The sequence below is a fragment of the Cyanistes caeruleus genome, chromosome 4 (genome assembly GCF_971803275.1).
Source record: "Cyanistes caeruleus chromosome 4, bCyaCae1.hap1.1, whole genome shotgun sequence".
NCBI classification, from domain to species: domain Eukaryota; kingdom Metazoa; phylum Chordata; class Aves; order Passeriformes; family Paridae; genus Cyanistes; species Cyanistes caeruleus.
Window position 1 is genome coordinate 49,827,442 of NC_141704.1, and position 15,414 is coordinate 49,842,855.

The following is a 15,414-nucleotide window of genomic DNA, read 5'->3' on the forward strand; positions in this document are numbered from 1 at the left end:
ACATTATTTATTTGCCTGTTTGGAATTAGCTGCATAACAACCATCTGAAGGTTTGCAGTGTAAGACAGCTGCCTAGCTTACCTCAAAAGCATGTCCCAGATTGATCACTAGCTATTGCTAAGGTTTTTCCCTTTTTTTTTCCTTCATATAATTGAGCTCAAATTATGTATATATATGCAATTTCTCTCATGATTTCTTGTCTGTTGCTTGACCCAAAACTTTGCATGTCTTAATTATATTTTACAATTGCAAAGCCCAGGAGAATCCTGAACCTTCCTGAAAGCTACATCAGCAGTTGAGGATCCTGAAGCTTATTAAATTTCCTAGTACCCTCTGGAAATTAATTGTAAGGTCAGTGCAGTGAAGGGTTTCTTTCCTCTTCATTTTTCTGCTAGTTATTCAGCCTGTTGTTAGGCCAGAATCTTTTGAATGAAAATCTAAAATAATCACCATTGTGGTGACTGACCACACTCCTATTTGAGGATTCTGTCTAGATAAAAGAAGAAATGAAGACTGGTGTTTGAAAGACTACTTTTGGCAGAATACTGCCAGTGCTAGTAAAAATATATGTCCTGTTCTCTGAGTTTGCAGAATGTCAGTTCTTTTTGGGAAGAAGTTCAAGCTCCCAAATGTAAAAGAGCACAAACATCAATGCATGGACACATGAAAACAAGTAATCACTTGGCAGCTGCAGAGGTCATCTCAGCTGTGTGAGGAAAAGCATGCACTTTTCTGTGCCTTTTGCCTCATCTGTGTGCCCTAACTGTTGGCCCTTGTTTGTTCACTGAGTCACTGCTTTAATTGCATCATATTTTTAATTGTTATTGAATTGGTATGGTTTTGGGGAATTAATTTTTTTTTTAAATAGGATCTGTTTTTATTCTCTGGGTGGGGCAAAATAGTTTGTTTTTCTTCCTTTTTTTAGACAGCTAATAGGTTATCTGTTGTTTTCCTCTTTGCTAGTTCAAAACTAAATGGAGCTTTGTAGGAATACACAGAAGTTTTTCAAGACTAATATTTAGGTTACAGTAATGCCTGCAGATCCCAACTGAACTTAAGGCCCTAGAGCATCTCACACAGAATGTCTGTATGAGAGCAGCATTATGGTAGTCATTTCCTCTGAGTGCTTAGAATACAGACTTCACAGTTATCCAGAGTGCTTCTGCTGTTGCTAGGGAGAAATAAATCTACTTTGGAATGAAATGTGCGTAGTTTGGAAATACAGGGGGTTTTCTGTCTGCCCAACATAAGGGCAATTTAGAGAACTATCTTGGAGGTGTGCAGTGTAGATGTCTGAACTTAGCTGAACTGGAAGCAACATCCTCTTTGATCAAGAATTACTACTCCAAAAAGGACAAAATCAGTGGACCACCACTCTTGATGTGGCCATGCCATGGTGACATGTGTCAGTGAGTGTGTGAGAATACAACTCAGGTCCATGTGAAGTTGTCTGTCCAAATTTGTGCTGCCCATTGGCTTAGAGGAAATAAGTGGAAACATTTCAATTTACCTTTTGGTTTGGGGCTATTTTCATCTGTTTTAAAGCACCCCAGTCTTGTCTTTATTTAACTCCCAAACTCACCTGAGGCTTGATCAGTGTAGGACATATCCAGCATTGAGATCACAACAGAGTAAATTGTGTAAATAACTGTTCTCTTTCATCTTTTGAAAAGCTGCAACACAGACTTTGCTGGGGGATTTTCTTTGGAGAACTCATGAAAACGGAGTGTGGATTAAACTTGTTCAGTTAAAAGTTTCTGTTCCAGTTTGGGGGCAAGGCGAGAACAATGACAAAACGTCTTCTTCCTTTTCAATAGTAAAATATTTCAGTCTCAGTCAGAGTTGAAATGCCCTGGGGATTTTTCCCCCCAAAGAGAGCACATTTCCAAAGAAGTAGCACCTTTAAAGTACATGAGGACAAAAACTGTGGAAGCACTATCCATGGTACATCATAACATGGATTTTGGCCATAGAGACAAACTCTTAAGAGAAGAATGGGAGCAGAAGTGGTTTGATATACAAATCCCAGGACTCAAAGTGTTGTCATTTTGAATAAATAGTTTCAGTTCTCAGCTGAAACACTTTCACTTTGGAAAACTTGTTTCTGTTGGCAAAATACTTTACATGAATAGCCATCTATTTTTACAAGCAAGTTTTTAAGTTGCTAATCCTGTTAGCCGTTAAAAATTACTTACACAGATTTTTACAGCCAGCTGTTGTGTCAGCTTGGAGGGATTCTGGGCCCAGAGCAAGGTAGTACAACTGCCAGTCCTGCCTCCAGGTGGGAAGTTTCACAAGAGGCTTTTTGAGGAATTTACCAGGCTGGGTAAGTGCAGGGTGAGAGGGGGGTAGTTCCTGGCTAAGGAACTGTGTACAGAAATGTGGACACATGTTGGGTTTTCACCATTCTAGGATATATCCTGCTTACTTTACTGTAGTAAGTAAACAGTACTTTAGGACAATACCTCCTTATCACAGCGTTTCATTAATGAAGAGTGCATGAGGGACTAATGAGTTCCTCTTGGAGGAGCTCTCTGCTGTGTAGATGACTATGCTGTTGATGCTTTGGTAAAGAATATATTTGAACTTTACCACATCAGCAATGCTGTATGCAAAAAAAATTAAAAACCTCGACTTTTATGTGATTTTTATTATCATGGCACTGTAGTGGAGCAGCTGAAACAGCAGAAAGTAAAAGGAGCTGCAGTTCACAGCCCTGTCCATAAATTTGAAATAGGCAGTGCTTTGAGGTTCTGGGATACAGGTGGTGCCTAGACTTTATGCTGATCTGTAGTGTGAGAGCAGTGTTCAGGTGAACAAAACGAATCACGTCTGTCATCCTAAATTAGACCACAGTGCAACATACACATGTAATTTTGAGGTTCTTTGATTGCAGTGAGATCTAGGTTATTCTTTCTTATTATGAGGTATTTTACAACAGTATAGCTTCATTCCTGTCCCTTGCAAAGTTGTTTCTTTCTAAATCTGTATTAGTCCACCCACGTCCAACTTGCAAGGCAGCCACACTAGCAGCTGTTTCTGCATAGCTGGGAAAAGGTGCAGGATTAAAAGAAATGGAGGGGAAAGGAAAGACAGGAAAGACTCTTTTCCCATGCTGCTGCCAAATATGCTGTCATGCAAAGATGGGTATCATCAAGCCTTAAATGGTTACTTGAGGATTGCTAAATGAATCAAATTCATTTGGTGAAAATGTTGAGGTTAGTGAGAGTATGGCTCCTTGGTATTTTCCAGGCATGTTGGAGCTTGTGGTGCCCAGAGGTACTATGCCTCCAGCCCTTGGCTAATACCCTGTCTAAGCAATAGGGTATTGCACCATTTCCAGTACTATACAGGAAACTTTTTAGGGGATTGTGAAGAACCAGGCAGTGAACCGAGGCTAGATCAGATGAAGTGCAGCTGTCATCCTCGAGGATCTCTGTGCTGGTGCTGTTTCTTGGGCTGGCACAGGCAGGGAAAGCCTGAGTTGTCCTGTCTGCCAGCATGGATGGACCTTATCTACCAATTGTGGAAGTGGAGCTCACATTTGTTGCTGGATGTCAAACTGAGGTCCTTTGTCTCATGCCTAGTAAAAAAAGAAGGTCTGTTAAGTATGAGGTGCTGTTTTGTGTAGAATTTTGATCTTTCATTATGTATTCAAATGCTGTTCTTCTATAAACTGTGATGGCTGTAAGGTAAGAAAGATTGTAAGTTCAGCCTTTCTTATTCCTTTCTTTTTTTTTTTTTTTAAGAGGTTAAGGAAAAGATGAAACATGGTAGGGATGCATGGTAAAAATAAGCATCTCTTCTTTCAGCCAGAGTTGTACTGACACTGTGGGTATTTCTGCATTTCAGAAAGAATGGTACCTCTGGGAAAGTTTTCTGTGTTTCACCTTCTGCCTCTGTGCTACTAGTCACCGCGCTCACAACTGTGCAACAGTGACCATCTCTTTGCCTTCCCTTTCTCCCCCTCTTGCTTCTCCAGGACACAGATGGGATCAACCTGTACTACTGGTCCTTGTTTGATGGACATGCTGGGTCAGGGGCAGCTGTGGTGGCTTCCAAACTGCTGCAGCACCATATCCTGGAGCAGCTGCAGGAGATTGTGGACATCCTGAGGAACACAGCCGTCCTCCCACCCACCTGCCTGGGAGAGGAGCCTGACAACCCATCCACCAACAGCAGGACACTGACACGGGCGGCCTCCCTGCGTGGTGGTGTGGGAGCCCCGGGCTCGCCCAGCACGCCTCCAACACGCTTCTTCACTGAGAAGAAGATCCCACATGAGTGCCTGGTTATTGGGGCCATAGAAAGTGCATTCAAGGAAATGGTATGTATGTCTCAGGGCTCTGAAGTCCTTGTTGTTTACATTGAGTCACAAGACCTGGAGATGATGATGATTTAGAGGCTTTTTTTTGGTTTTTTTTTTTTTCCTTTTCATTGCTTTAACACCATCTGAGTGTGAACAGAACCGTTTAAGAGCCTCAACACCTTACCATGTACATCCCTGTGAGGCAGGAGCTGCATCTTAACTCCCAAGTAGCACTGTGGCAATGGTAATGAGTTATGTGAATTTTTGATGTATTATGCTCTATTTTTTAATTTTCTTCTCCCCCTCCTTTTATAAGATAAAGATCAGTATTTTATACCTGCCTTACAGTGCAGGTTTCAGCACTGGAAGTTGTTACCAGGCTGAGTATATGGGCATACACTTTATAAAGTCTTGTTGCCATACCAGAGCAGCAGCAAAGGCTGCTAGGTCCAGTGACCCCTAGCTCACACAGGTGTTGGAGCAGCTGACTGTAGAGTGTCTGCAGCTCTTCTCTGAGGCAGATTTTGTGGGTGAGTGGGGCTTGAAGTTCATTCCAACCACCCACTTGATTTCTATACAGCCTGAACAACTGTCAGGAAGTCATGACCCTATGGGAACAGAATATCCATCTGTTTCTCTATGGAAGCTGGTTTTTTCCTCTTCTGTAGTGGATGTAGTTCCTCCTCCACAACTTCCCCCTTCACTTCTCTACATTACTGAAAGTCAGTCTTGTCAGGCAGAGCAAAGATTTGGCCTGCCAGCAAGTACATGTGGATCAGGTATTGGGAGGTCTGATACTATTAAATTTTTAATTTTTTTTAAAATTTTGTTTCTGTAGTTTCAAGAAAAGCCTCTTACTTGAAAAGGACTTTGAGCATTTCAGTGTTTCCCAGTGGTTTTATTTGTTGTCTGAAAATAAATATCTGATCATCGTTTTTCCTGATATATGTGAATCTTGTCCAGTACCTGCATTTAATTTGTGACTACAGTTGTTGTTACAAATAGTATTTCACTTTGAGTTCTGCATAACAATTATCTTTTGCTGGATTGTTCTTTCTTCCCAAGGAAGTGCAGGCAAGCAGACCCACTGACTGGGTTTGGACTTGCAGGTGGGTAGGTCCAGGAACAGCATTCACAGCCGTAGCTTAGGCATACTTCAGTGGGGGTTGCCCAGGCAGATTTATACACTGTGGGTAGTGGGCTCAGTTTCTGCTAAATGAAAAGAAAGAGGAGGATGCATTAAAATCAGTTAGTTTAGTGCACCTTTTCAGAAAGGGAGGACAAGATTGCTTCCTTCTTCGTAGAGAAAAGAGAGAGAAGATGACTAGGCCCATGCACTGTGCCCTAGTGGGTTCAGAGCATGCCTAAGAGGAACGCAAATTTTGTGCTTCAGGTGGTGTAATTTTGAGGCCAGAAGTGTGCCAGGCTCTAAGAGTGTGACACGATTCTCTCCTGTTGAAACTGTCTCCAAGAGCAGGAGAGATGAGAAGTGGAGTTTTGTGGCACTGGGCAGTGAAAGTAACAGTATGGAAGGGCTGTTTCAAGTACTCTATCTCTCTTAGGAGAGCTGCATGTGTGTTACCCATTGCTGCCTTCCTGAATGTGTCTGAGTGAATAGGGCTGTTATTATTGCACTGCTTTATTTTGATTTCACAGTTCACTAGGTGTTCACACAGAAGACCATCTCAGCTTATGTTCAGGGATCTGGTTGTAAGGGCTTTTGTGGGTAGGGGATGAGAAATGCAGAAAAGCTGGATAACTCACAACAGTTATGGTGTTCAGGTATTCCTTGTATAATTCATAATAATCTGTTCTCTCTGTTTCTAAACAGAGATCTGTTTCTAAACGGAACTAATTATCTTCCTCCCTGCATCTTTGTTCATATACTACAGATCCAGTATCTTAATTCCCACTTGCTTTTTTATTAGAGGGCTGAAGGTCATAAGTGTCTTTGATAAACAAACGACTACCACAATGCAATGTACTTTCAGAATTAAGTTCTACAGGAAAGCTTAAAAAATGGTCAGCATAAATAAAGTAGATAATTAAACTGTTTCTACTTTGAGCTCTGAAGGGAATTTTGCACTTATACTTGGTTTAGGCTAAAGAGTGTTTTCTTTCATCTGTGTAAGGGAGCAATTCATAAAATCAACATTTCTGTGTCTCATCTGAGCTTGCAGTGCTTGATCTTCCTGCTGCCTCTATTTAACTTCCTTCTAGCTTATACTCCATTTAGTCTTTGCATGGAGACTTTGGGCCTCTTCCACAGCACATTGTTTAATCAGTCCTTGTTTGTACTGGAACGTCATGGGTATTGTTGGGCTAGGTCAGCACAGTCGAGATGTTTTGTGCCAGCAGAGTGGATCAGTTTACCTGGCACTTGGTGAAAGCTCAGGTTTCCTGGACACGTTGGCAGGCTTCTTGGTGGTTTTTCCTGAAATACCAATTGCTGCAAAGGATTCTTGTGAACTGAGTGAAAATAATGAATAGATAAAGATACTTTTTTTTTAAAGAGTCTGACCTGATAGGTTTATCTAATGATGGCTTTGTCCCCTTTTCCTGGGAGCATCTAGTATACCATTATATTTTCCCCCAACTTGCTTTTGAATTTTAGTTAATGTCTCCTTGTTTTTGCCTCAAGTCTCAAATACAATGCAATCCATGGCTTTCAAAAGGCTTTTAAAAATTATTTTTCCTTTATTTGATGTGGGTTTTTGGACAGTTTTTGTCTTGTCCAGCTATATGCAGCTACCTGGAGTAAAACACTGTGGAAAGCCAACACAAATTGTCATTGCCTAACTTAGACATTTAGCAATTAAATTGTCCCCATTTTGAAGTACATCTAAATGATGTTTTCTTTGTTGAAACTGGGATTAGCAAGTTTGTGCTGTGTTTCCAGATAATTTAATGCCCTGTCTAAAAACCAGTGAATGTCAGTAATTGTCAGTATCACAATTGTTCCAGTTAAAAGGAAATAAACAAGCTTAGGTTCTGAAGGTGTTGTAAATCAAATCCTCCAATTTTCATCTGTTGAGCTTTAAGATGTACATTTAGAGATTCAGTTCAAAGGAGCCAGGAGGAATGCTTCCAAGTGCATTTCAATATTGGATAGAAACATCAAATTATAGTCCTTCCCCTGTATTTAACCCTGTGTACATGTGTGATGTACGTATTTGCAAGAAAGGTTAAGGGGAGAGAGCACCTATTCTACTCTGAAGCCCATTTAATTTTAGATGGGGAAAAAATGGCACAGAAGTAGTCTGTATGATTTATTGGGAGGTTTATATTTGCATTCATTGTATCATGATTTCTTATTTATTGAGTTTTTTTAACTTAAATGGAATCTAGACAGGTGTTTTTTCTATACTGATGCCATTTTGATTAATTGAACAGTCTTGAGAGAATGGTGTGAGTTGTACAAGTTTGCTTTTTTAAAAGTTTCCCTCATTATATAACAGTAGACTTGAGAGTTTAAACAGAATTACAGGCATTTGATGTAAATTATGCTAAGGAGTTAATTTTATGTTTATGCCTTCTGAAACTTTTTTTTAAATCAAATACCTAATACTATGTGTGTAAAGTTGCTTTCTGTCATAGCGAGGTTGAGATCCTGGTGGAAAGGCTGCTGCTCTGAGGATAAATTTAGATGAGAAGGGTGTGGGAAGAGTGTGGCCAGCAGGTTGAGAGAGGTGATCCTCCCTCTCTGCTCGGCCCTGGTGAGGCCACAGCTCAAGTGCTGTGTCCAGTTCTGGGCTCCTCAGTACAGGAACGAGAAGGAGCTACTGGAGAGCGTCCGGCACAGAGCAACAAAGATGATTGAGGGACTGGAGGCATCTCTCTTGCGAGGAGAGATTGAGGCAGCTGGGCTGTTTAGTCTGGAGAAGACTGAGAGGGGATCTCATTAATGGACATAATTATCTGAAAGGCGGGTGTCAAGAGGATGATGCCAGACTCTTTTCAGTGCTGCCCAGCAACAGGATGAGGAGCAACGACCATAAACGAAACCGCTGTAAGTTTCATCTCAACCTGAGGAAGAACTTCACGCTGAGGGTGGCAGAGCACTGGAACAGGCTGCCCAGGGAGGTCGTGGGGTCTCCCTCTCTGCAGCCGTTCCAAACCCACCTGGTTCCTGTAGGCGGCCGTGCCTCACGGGGGCTCCGCGGAGGCGGCGGCGGGCGGGAGCGGCGGGCGCTGCGCGCAGCCTCCGCCAGGTGGCAGGAGCGGCCCGCGCGCGGCTCTGAGGGGGCGGCCGCTGCTCGTGGGGAGCGCGGCCCGGCCTCGCCCCGGCCCGCGGCTGTGCCGCCGCCTCGCCGCTGCCCGCCCTCACCTGCTCCGTGCGGAAAGCCGCCCTGCCCGCCCTCACCTGCTCCGTACGTCGCGGTGTCCTCTGCAGGCTGTGCTCCGCCCTCCCGCATCCCGCACCACGGAAGGGAGACCAGGCCTGGGGCAACCTTTGGGAGCGCCTGCCACCCGCTGCAGTGCCTGTCCCGGCACGGACCGCAGGGCTCCGACTAAATTAACTGCTCCTTCGGGAAAAAAAACCAAAAACAAACATCCCCCCCCCCAAAAAAAAAACCAAAAACCACCCAAAAACCAAACAGGGAAAAAACCCCAAACAAACAGAAAACAAACCACCAAAAAACTTGCTCTGAAAGCAGAGGAAAGCTTTTTATATACTCTGTCCAGAATGAGCCCCTTTACTCTCATATTTAGAGGCATTTTGTGGCTTCTGCCCATGTTTGTATTACTTTCCCAGCACCACTGTTATAAAGTATTTCATTAGAAGCCAATGTCTTTACATCAGAATGAGTTGGTGGCATTGGTGAGCTTAATTTTATTTTGCTTTATTTTTCCCCCCTCAAATCTTGTTGAGCTGTCAGAAAGCCTTGCCCTCTTTCCTTGCTGCTGAAAAAGAAAATGTCAAGTAGCGTATGTAATAGCAAATCATACATGGCACTCCAGGTACTCTGACAAGTCATGGTAGTAAATTGAAGTTCTAGATGGGAGAGCCCAACAACAGCAATGATTTGAGAAAATCCAGTACACTGATATAGTTTAAGTCCAGAAAATTCTGAAAAAAAGGCCCTAAGGATTTTCCATCTTCTTTCTTATAATAGATGCTTCTGAATTCTGCTTATTGAAAGAAATCAATTTTAATTCAGGAATTCCAGCACTTGGAAAATATATGTATGACAAAGCTGAAAACAGGTGAGGAACTGCACACTGTTTGAAGGTCTTGGAGGAGATTCTGAACTGTGGAAATGAGGGTTTCTTAAAATTCCTGGCAGTGCTTGAAAATCCGTAGCATTTGTAAATATAAGTTATTTTGATGGTTAGAAATGTCTGCTTCCTTTGAGCTCTTAAGCTTAATTAAGAAATATGTCAAAACCATGAGAAGGAGAATCAGCTTCTCTATGGCAAGATTAGGTAAAGAGGCACTTATAAAAGGCCTGTGTCTGTGACCAGAAGTTCTGCAAGATATGATTTCTAGCTTGGAGGTGTTTTTCTCCCAGTCTCCACCCCCTGCCCCCCTCAAAAAAAGTTGGTGAGTGCAGTAGAACCTGTGTCCCTGTGGCAGCCACATGCAGTTTGCCTACAGAGCTCAGGATGGCCTGCTGGGACAATACCTCAGCACTGTATCCATGGCACAAATGGGATGTACATGCATTGACCAGCGAGGAGTCAGTGACTTATTTGTGACAGGCATCTCTGCCCACTGGCTCAGGACAGTGCCGGAGTGCTGCTGAGCATCTATCTGTGCTGCTGTCTCAGGTCCTCTCCCTCCCCTGAAATTTGTAGGAGATTAAGCATGGGACAGTGACTTCCACCTCTGTGGATTTTCAATCAAACTGCAGCTGTCATGGTTTGTATTTATTTTGTAGTGTTTTTCTTCAGATAAATTTAGCTCTAAAATAAAGCTCCAAATTCCATACCTCAAAGCATGAATAGCTTGTTTGTTGCCCAGCGCAGATATGAAAGTGGCTGAAGTATAGAGGTGTGTATATGCACACAAACAGAGGAAATCATATATTCATAATAAAAACCACATGTAAGTAGGCAGGGTTTTGCTGGAAAAGATCTGCCAATACTTGCAATAATGATGTTAAATGATGCTCCCTGTTTGAATCCAATATTATAAGGACAGACCAGTATGAAGTGGGATTTGGTTCTGGACACAGGAGAGAAGAATAATTTGTAGCATGTTATTACCTGAAGCTAAACTACAGACAGAAGAATTAATTCATTAGCATACACTTCAGTGTTTGTTTAAAATGTATGGATGAAAATAGCTTGTTTTACTCACTTGCTTTATGTTCCACAAGCCTTCTTGGGGCATTGTATGTATATATATATATATATGTGTATGTGAGTGTGTGTGTATTTATGTGTTCTTTTACCTTTCTAGGACTTTATTAACTGTTGGTGATAATTTGTATTCTCCACTTCTGTTCTTTTTAGTATATGATATTTCTTGCACTCAGAATCAGCTTAGCATCCAGTCATTCCCTGTGTTTCTGAAGGGTAGTCTTGTAGCACAAGTGCATCTTGCTGTTGTTCTTAAGGTGTATACCCCATAATCCTAGCATTCCTCTAGGGAAGTAGGTAGTTATTCATGTTGTAGCTGGGTCTCATTAATTATCTGCTGTCTGTGTAAAGCACTCTCCAATTATACCACCAGGTATCTGTTGTTAAGCTTCATTTATCTTTGCCTTCATTGTGCTTTTGCCATAGCAAATTCTCTTGTATCCCTGAGAGTTGCTATTTATTCCTTAGTATCTGATGTATTAAAGTCTCCTGACCTGATTTTTCCCAAACATCTTTGTATAAGTAATAGGTACTCCTCAATTTTCTGTTCTTCTCCCAGCTCATGTGGCCATAGCTGCAAGAAAAGACAGACAGTGGGACATACAGTCTAATAGACTCTATTTTATTTTTGGTTTTTAGGGGAATCTTCATTTTCTCAAACATTAATTGCAATGCTGTCTTTATAAATCTTGTTCTCTTTTCCCACAGGATTTGCAAATAGAGCGAGAGAGGACCGTGTATAACATTTCTGGCGGCTGCACAGCCCTAGTGGTGGTGTATTTGTTGGGCAAGCTGTATGTGGCAAATGCTGGTGATAGCAGGTAAGTGTGTTGTCTCCACATCTAATCCTTCACCCCAAACTTCCCAGGCCTGGTGTTACCGAGTTCCTTAAATGCAGAGAGCATCACAAGAAGATTCTGTTTCTTGGCTGAACACTTAGCACTTCTCACAGAAATGAATGTAAGTGCCAGGGATAGCATATCTTGAGCAGTGGTTGCAGTCAAGGAAACTGGCAGCATTTCTGGTCCTGTTGCAGTTTCTGAAGATTTGATGTTTGCAGAGAAGTGGAAAGGTGCTAAAAAGCCCTTGAAACAAAAGAGGTGTTGGGTGTGTAGTAGGATTGTGTGTTGAACACTGACAAGGTGACTGCATCCAGAGCAGCAGGTAGGGCTACATTTGTTCTGTAGGAAGTCTCGTGGCTCCTATTGCCAGGCTTAGTCTTGACAGGCCATTTGACTTAAAGATTTTAATGTAATTGAAGGAAGTGATCAGTAAGCAAATAGCTGCTACTTTTGCCTTAGGGGAAGAGGAGAGGGAGACAGGCTATCACAGTATAGGTTTTTTGTTTTGTCCTGTTCTAGCTCATGTACTTGTCCATTTCTCAGAACTGAATGCTGTTGCTCAGGAGCTATTGCTTTGTTTTATTTTGAAGTTGGGTGCTTGAAGACTCATGATAAGAAGCATTTTCTTTGTCTTCTGATGTTGCTAAAGATAGGAGCATACTGGAAATCTCTCACATTCTTTCCCCCTCTCTAGCTCTGCCCTTAACACCATTTGGAGAAAGATAGTGAGGCTCTTCTTGCAAGACTTCAGACTTCACCTGTTTTTTTGGCAGTGCACTGCATAAATACGGCAGGGAGAAGAGTCCCCACATGATACGAATGGCTCTTGTATTCTGTTCATTAATAGCTGAATAATCTGAAACATCTGCAAAGGCATTGAACCATGTTGTCTTTAGGTGAAGACTGGTATGGTTATGAGTTTGCATTTAAGGTTTGTGCACACACAGTTCATGTTTGTAGTGTGTACACCCATGTATTTACAGAGACAACACTCAAAAGTTAAGGGTTCTGTAGTTTAAACTTAATAGTTTTATTGCCTCTTGCTGCTTTACACTGTGTAGGAAGTCAGATAAATCCTCTGTGAATAAAATTCTTGTTCTTTTCATGTTGGTGATTGTTTATAAGATGCTAAATTTGCTGTATGTGTTGCAAATAGCTCACCCAGTTTCTAGGGACAAGTGATATAATTGAATCTCCTTTTTGTATCAAATGTCAAGTGAGTCCTCACATGGTAGCTGCAAACATGTTTGAGATGATCACTTATCCTGTGAACAGAACTACTAGCTGAACTACATTATATCTCTCCTGCCATTAAATTAGAAATGATCAAATTTTCTTGTGCTATCACTCTAGAGGTACAGTTGAGTCTCTTTCTTTGAGTTGGCTAATTTGCTTTACTGTCTCTTAAAAATGTGCTGTGTAAAACTGGCCATGCAGGACTTAATTCTGAGTAGCCAAGAGCTTTGATCTTAAATGACTGGAACTGGCTGCTTCCAGTTCCCTCAGGATTCCTTCTGTGCTCCCTGAGAGCAGCCTCAGCTCCACTGCAGCCTCTGATACACAAGGGCAAGCCACTCTTGTTTGCGGTGATCTGGAGCTGGTGCCAGAGTATTGCTGTAACAGTAGTTAAACATACTAATTCTTCAAGAAGTTTAAGAAGATTTTTTGTTCATTAAGTCCACTCAGAACATCTCTTCAGAAAAAGAGGGAGAGCAGGAATCAAAAAGGAAACAGTCAGCAAGATTGGGTGTTGTTTGAACCAGGATTCAAATTCTCATTCCTAACATCTTTTTGGTAATAAAGTCCCTCCAGATTCAAAATAGTTTGGTTTTGCGCTTCCCAAATGGACCTCACAGAAAAATCTTTCTTATGCTGAGGAGAATTATTCCAAAATCTTTCATTTTCAGGTAAGTCCATTCCTAGACTTTCCTAGCTCAAAAGAAATTTTAAAGCTTTAAATTGAAGATCAGTTGGTCTGGGTCTCTGTCCCACTAAATCCCATCTTTCCCACTTAGAGGGAAAAACCTAGCTGTTGCAAAACATCTGAGTTGCTGTCATGACAAAAAGGACATTTTAGGACTAGACAAGTCACTGTGAGGTTGTCTACCCACAGCCAGGGTACACAGTGCATTCCTTTATTTTGAAGAGCCCAGTTATGTAGTCAAGAAATTTTACTTGTGTTAGTTGGAAAAATGTTTCTTTTTGCTGTCTCATGCCTTGTGTGGTAAACTTTGTGGTTTGTTCAGATAAAAGGGAGGGCAGAGAGAAATACAATAAGAAAACTACTTCAAGAAATGGTTATCTGCTCTCGAGAAGGGAGGGTTTGTTTTTTCACTCAAACAGGGGACTTCTCTTGTTGCTGTTGGAATTAGATGACGAAACCCTTAGTTCCTTTGAGTTCACCTACTCATTTGTGCCTTTCCCCTCTCATCATTCTCCTCCTTCCCTCTCTGCTACTCCACTGGAAAAAGCCTGCAAATAAATCAAGTTTCCCACAGATAGAAATCTCTGAGAGAAGGTTTTGTGTGGGAAATAAATATTTTGGGTTCATGCGAACCTCAGTTATACTGCCTCTCCCCAGGAGAAGGTTAGGTTTTATAATTTCAGGGAACTTCAAAACAGCATAAGCTTTTAAAGGTGGGTTTTGAACAGCTTCTGCTGTCAGAGGACCAAGGTATGTGCAACAAACTGTTACTATCACAATGAAACTAAGGAAACGTTAAGTGTGAGACTTGAATAATAATGTACTGTGTGGTGCCAGCTATACCTCAGACTCATGTCTGTGGTATTCAGTTTATCCACCAAAGCTTCTCAAATCTAATCATTTCATGCCACGTACCCTGGCAGTGTTGTATAGCAGCTGTCCTTTTGTAGTTGATGTGTAATTACATCATGAAAAGACTTTAATTACCATATTACTAAATTACCAGCCAGCAATCCTTTCAGGTTCAGCCCTAGCTCACTTCTGTATGGACTATTAGGCTTCTCCAAGCTGAACACTTTTGGTTGGTGTAAAAGGGAGGAAAAATTGTGCTAATTGTAGGTTTTGTTATGAACTATTATTTAGCTTGATGTTATGGCATCACTAATGTCAATGATATAATTAAACTTCTGCTAACGATGCAATCACAGTTCTGTAATAATTATATGTTAACTTCACATGATACCAGAACCCTACTAAAAATGAGGTGATGTATTCAGAGCCTGATAAAAACAACTTGGAAGGAACTGCTTTCATTCTCTAATGGCTTGTCTACTCATTCTTGGACTCTGCCATAAATATACCTACTTGTACAGTCAAAATTCATATCTGAATATCTGCCAAAGCTTTTCTAATGTTTCTTTCTGTCTCTTTCTTCTTTTTGGTGATTAGCATTGTCCATACAAGGTTATCTGCTCAGGGACTGATAGTGTTATAGTCAGCTATAGTGCTTTTTTTGGTGAGCATCAAGGCACTGTGTTTTGCTTACCAATATGACATATTTGCTATGAAAAATAGGCCATTGGAATAACTGCTTTTTATGTCTTTTCTTTTTTAAATATTGAATAGTAAATCTTCTCTGGTCTTTGTTTTAGATAGTGTTGTTCTTTAATTCTAAATTCTATATTACTAAAGTGTCTTTTACTTCTAAACTGCCATACCATGCCTTGTTAATCTCAGTTCTTTTTGGTTTTATGCTCTTTATTAGGATATTGTTTCATAGCTACTGATGAAGCAGTTGTAAAACAGGGATTTAATGTTTTTACTCATTACTGTCCAATTATTGTGTAGCCTCATGCAACATAACATTTGCCCAGTATCACTACAATGACTGTAATGCAATATGGTCATCCTAACCATGTTTGGCGCAAGTATTGTTCTGGCTTTTGTGTTGTCTGGAGCTGCTCAGAGACTGCAGGCACTTCCATTTTGTGCTGTGCTTGGAGCCACATAGGGAAGCTGTGCCTTTATCATTA

At 41.3% G+C, this 15,414-nt stretch overlaps 1 protein-coding gene and 1 long non-coding RNA gene across 2 annotated transcripts in view; one reads left to right on the forward strand and one right to left on the reverse strand.

The window, feature by feature from the left end:
- PPM1H (protein phosphatase, Mg2+/Mn2+ dependent 1H) overlaps positions 1–15,414 on the forward strand; it is a 127,895-nt gene that overhangs the window by 60,032 nt on the left and 52,449 nt on the right. Inside the window, exons 3-4 of the mRNA XM_086884587.1 lie at positions 3,983–4,327; positions 11,324–11,436. Coding sequence (XP_086740713.1) covers positions 3,983–4,327; positions 11,324–11,436 — 458 coding nt within the window. The remainder of the gene's footprint in view (positions 1–3,982; positions 4,328–11,323; positions 11,437–15,414) is intronic.
- On the reverse strand, positions 1,512–8,525 carry LOC111932406 (uncharacterized). The gene is made up of 3 exons (XR_002866123.2): positions 8,432–8,525; positions 5,276–5,521; positions 1,512–3,583 (listed from the first exon to the last, which is right to left on the reverse strand). It is a non-coding gene; the product is annotated as an uncharacterized LOC111932406 (long non-coding RNA).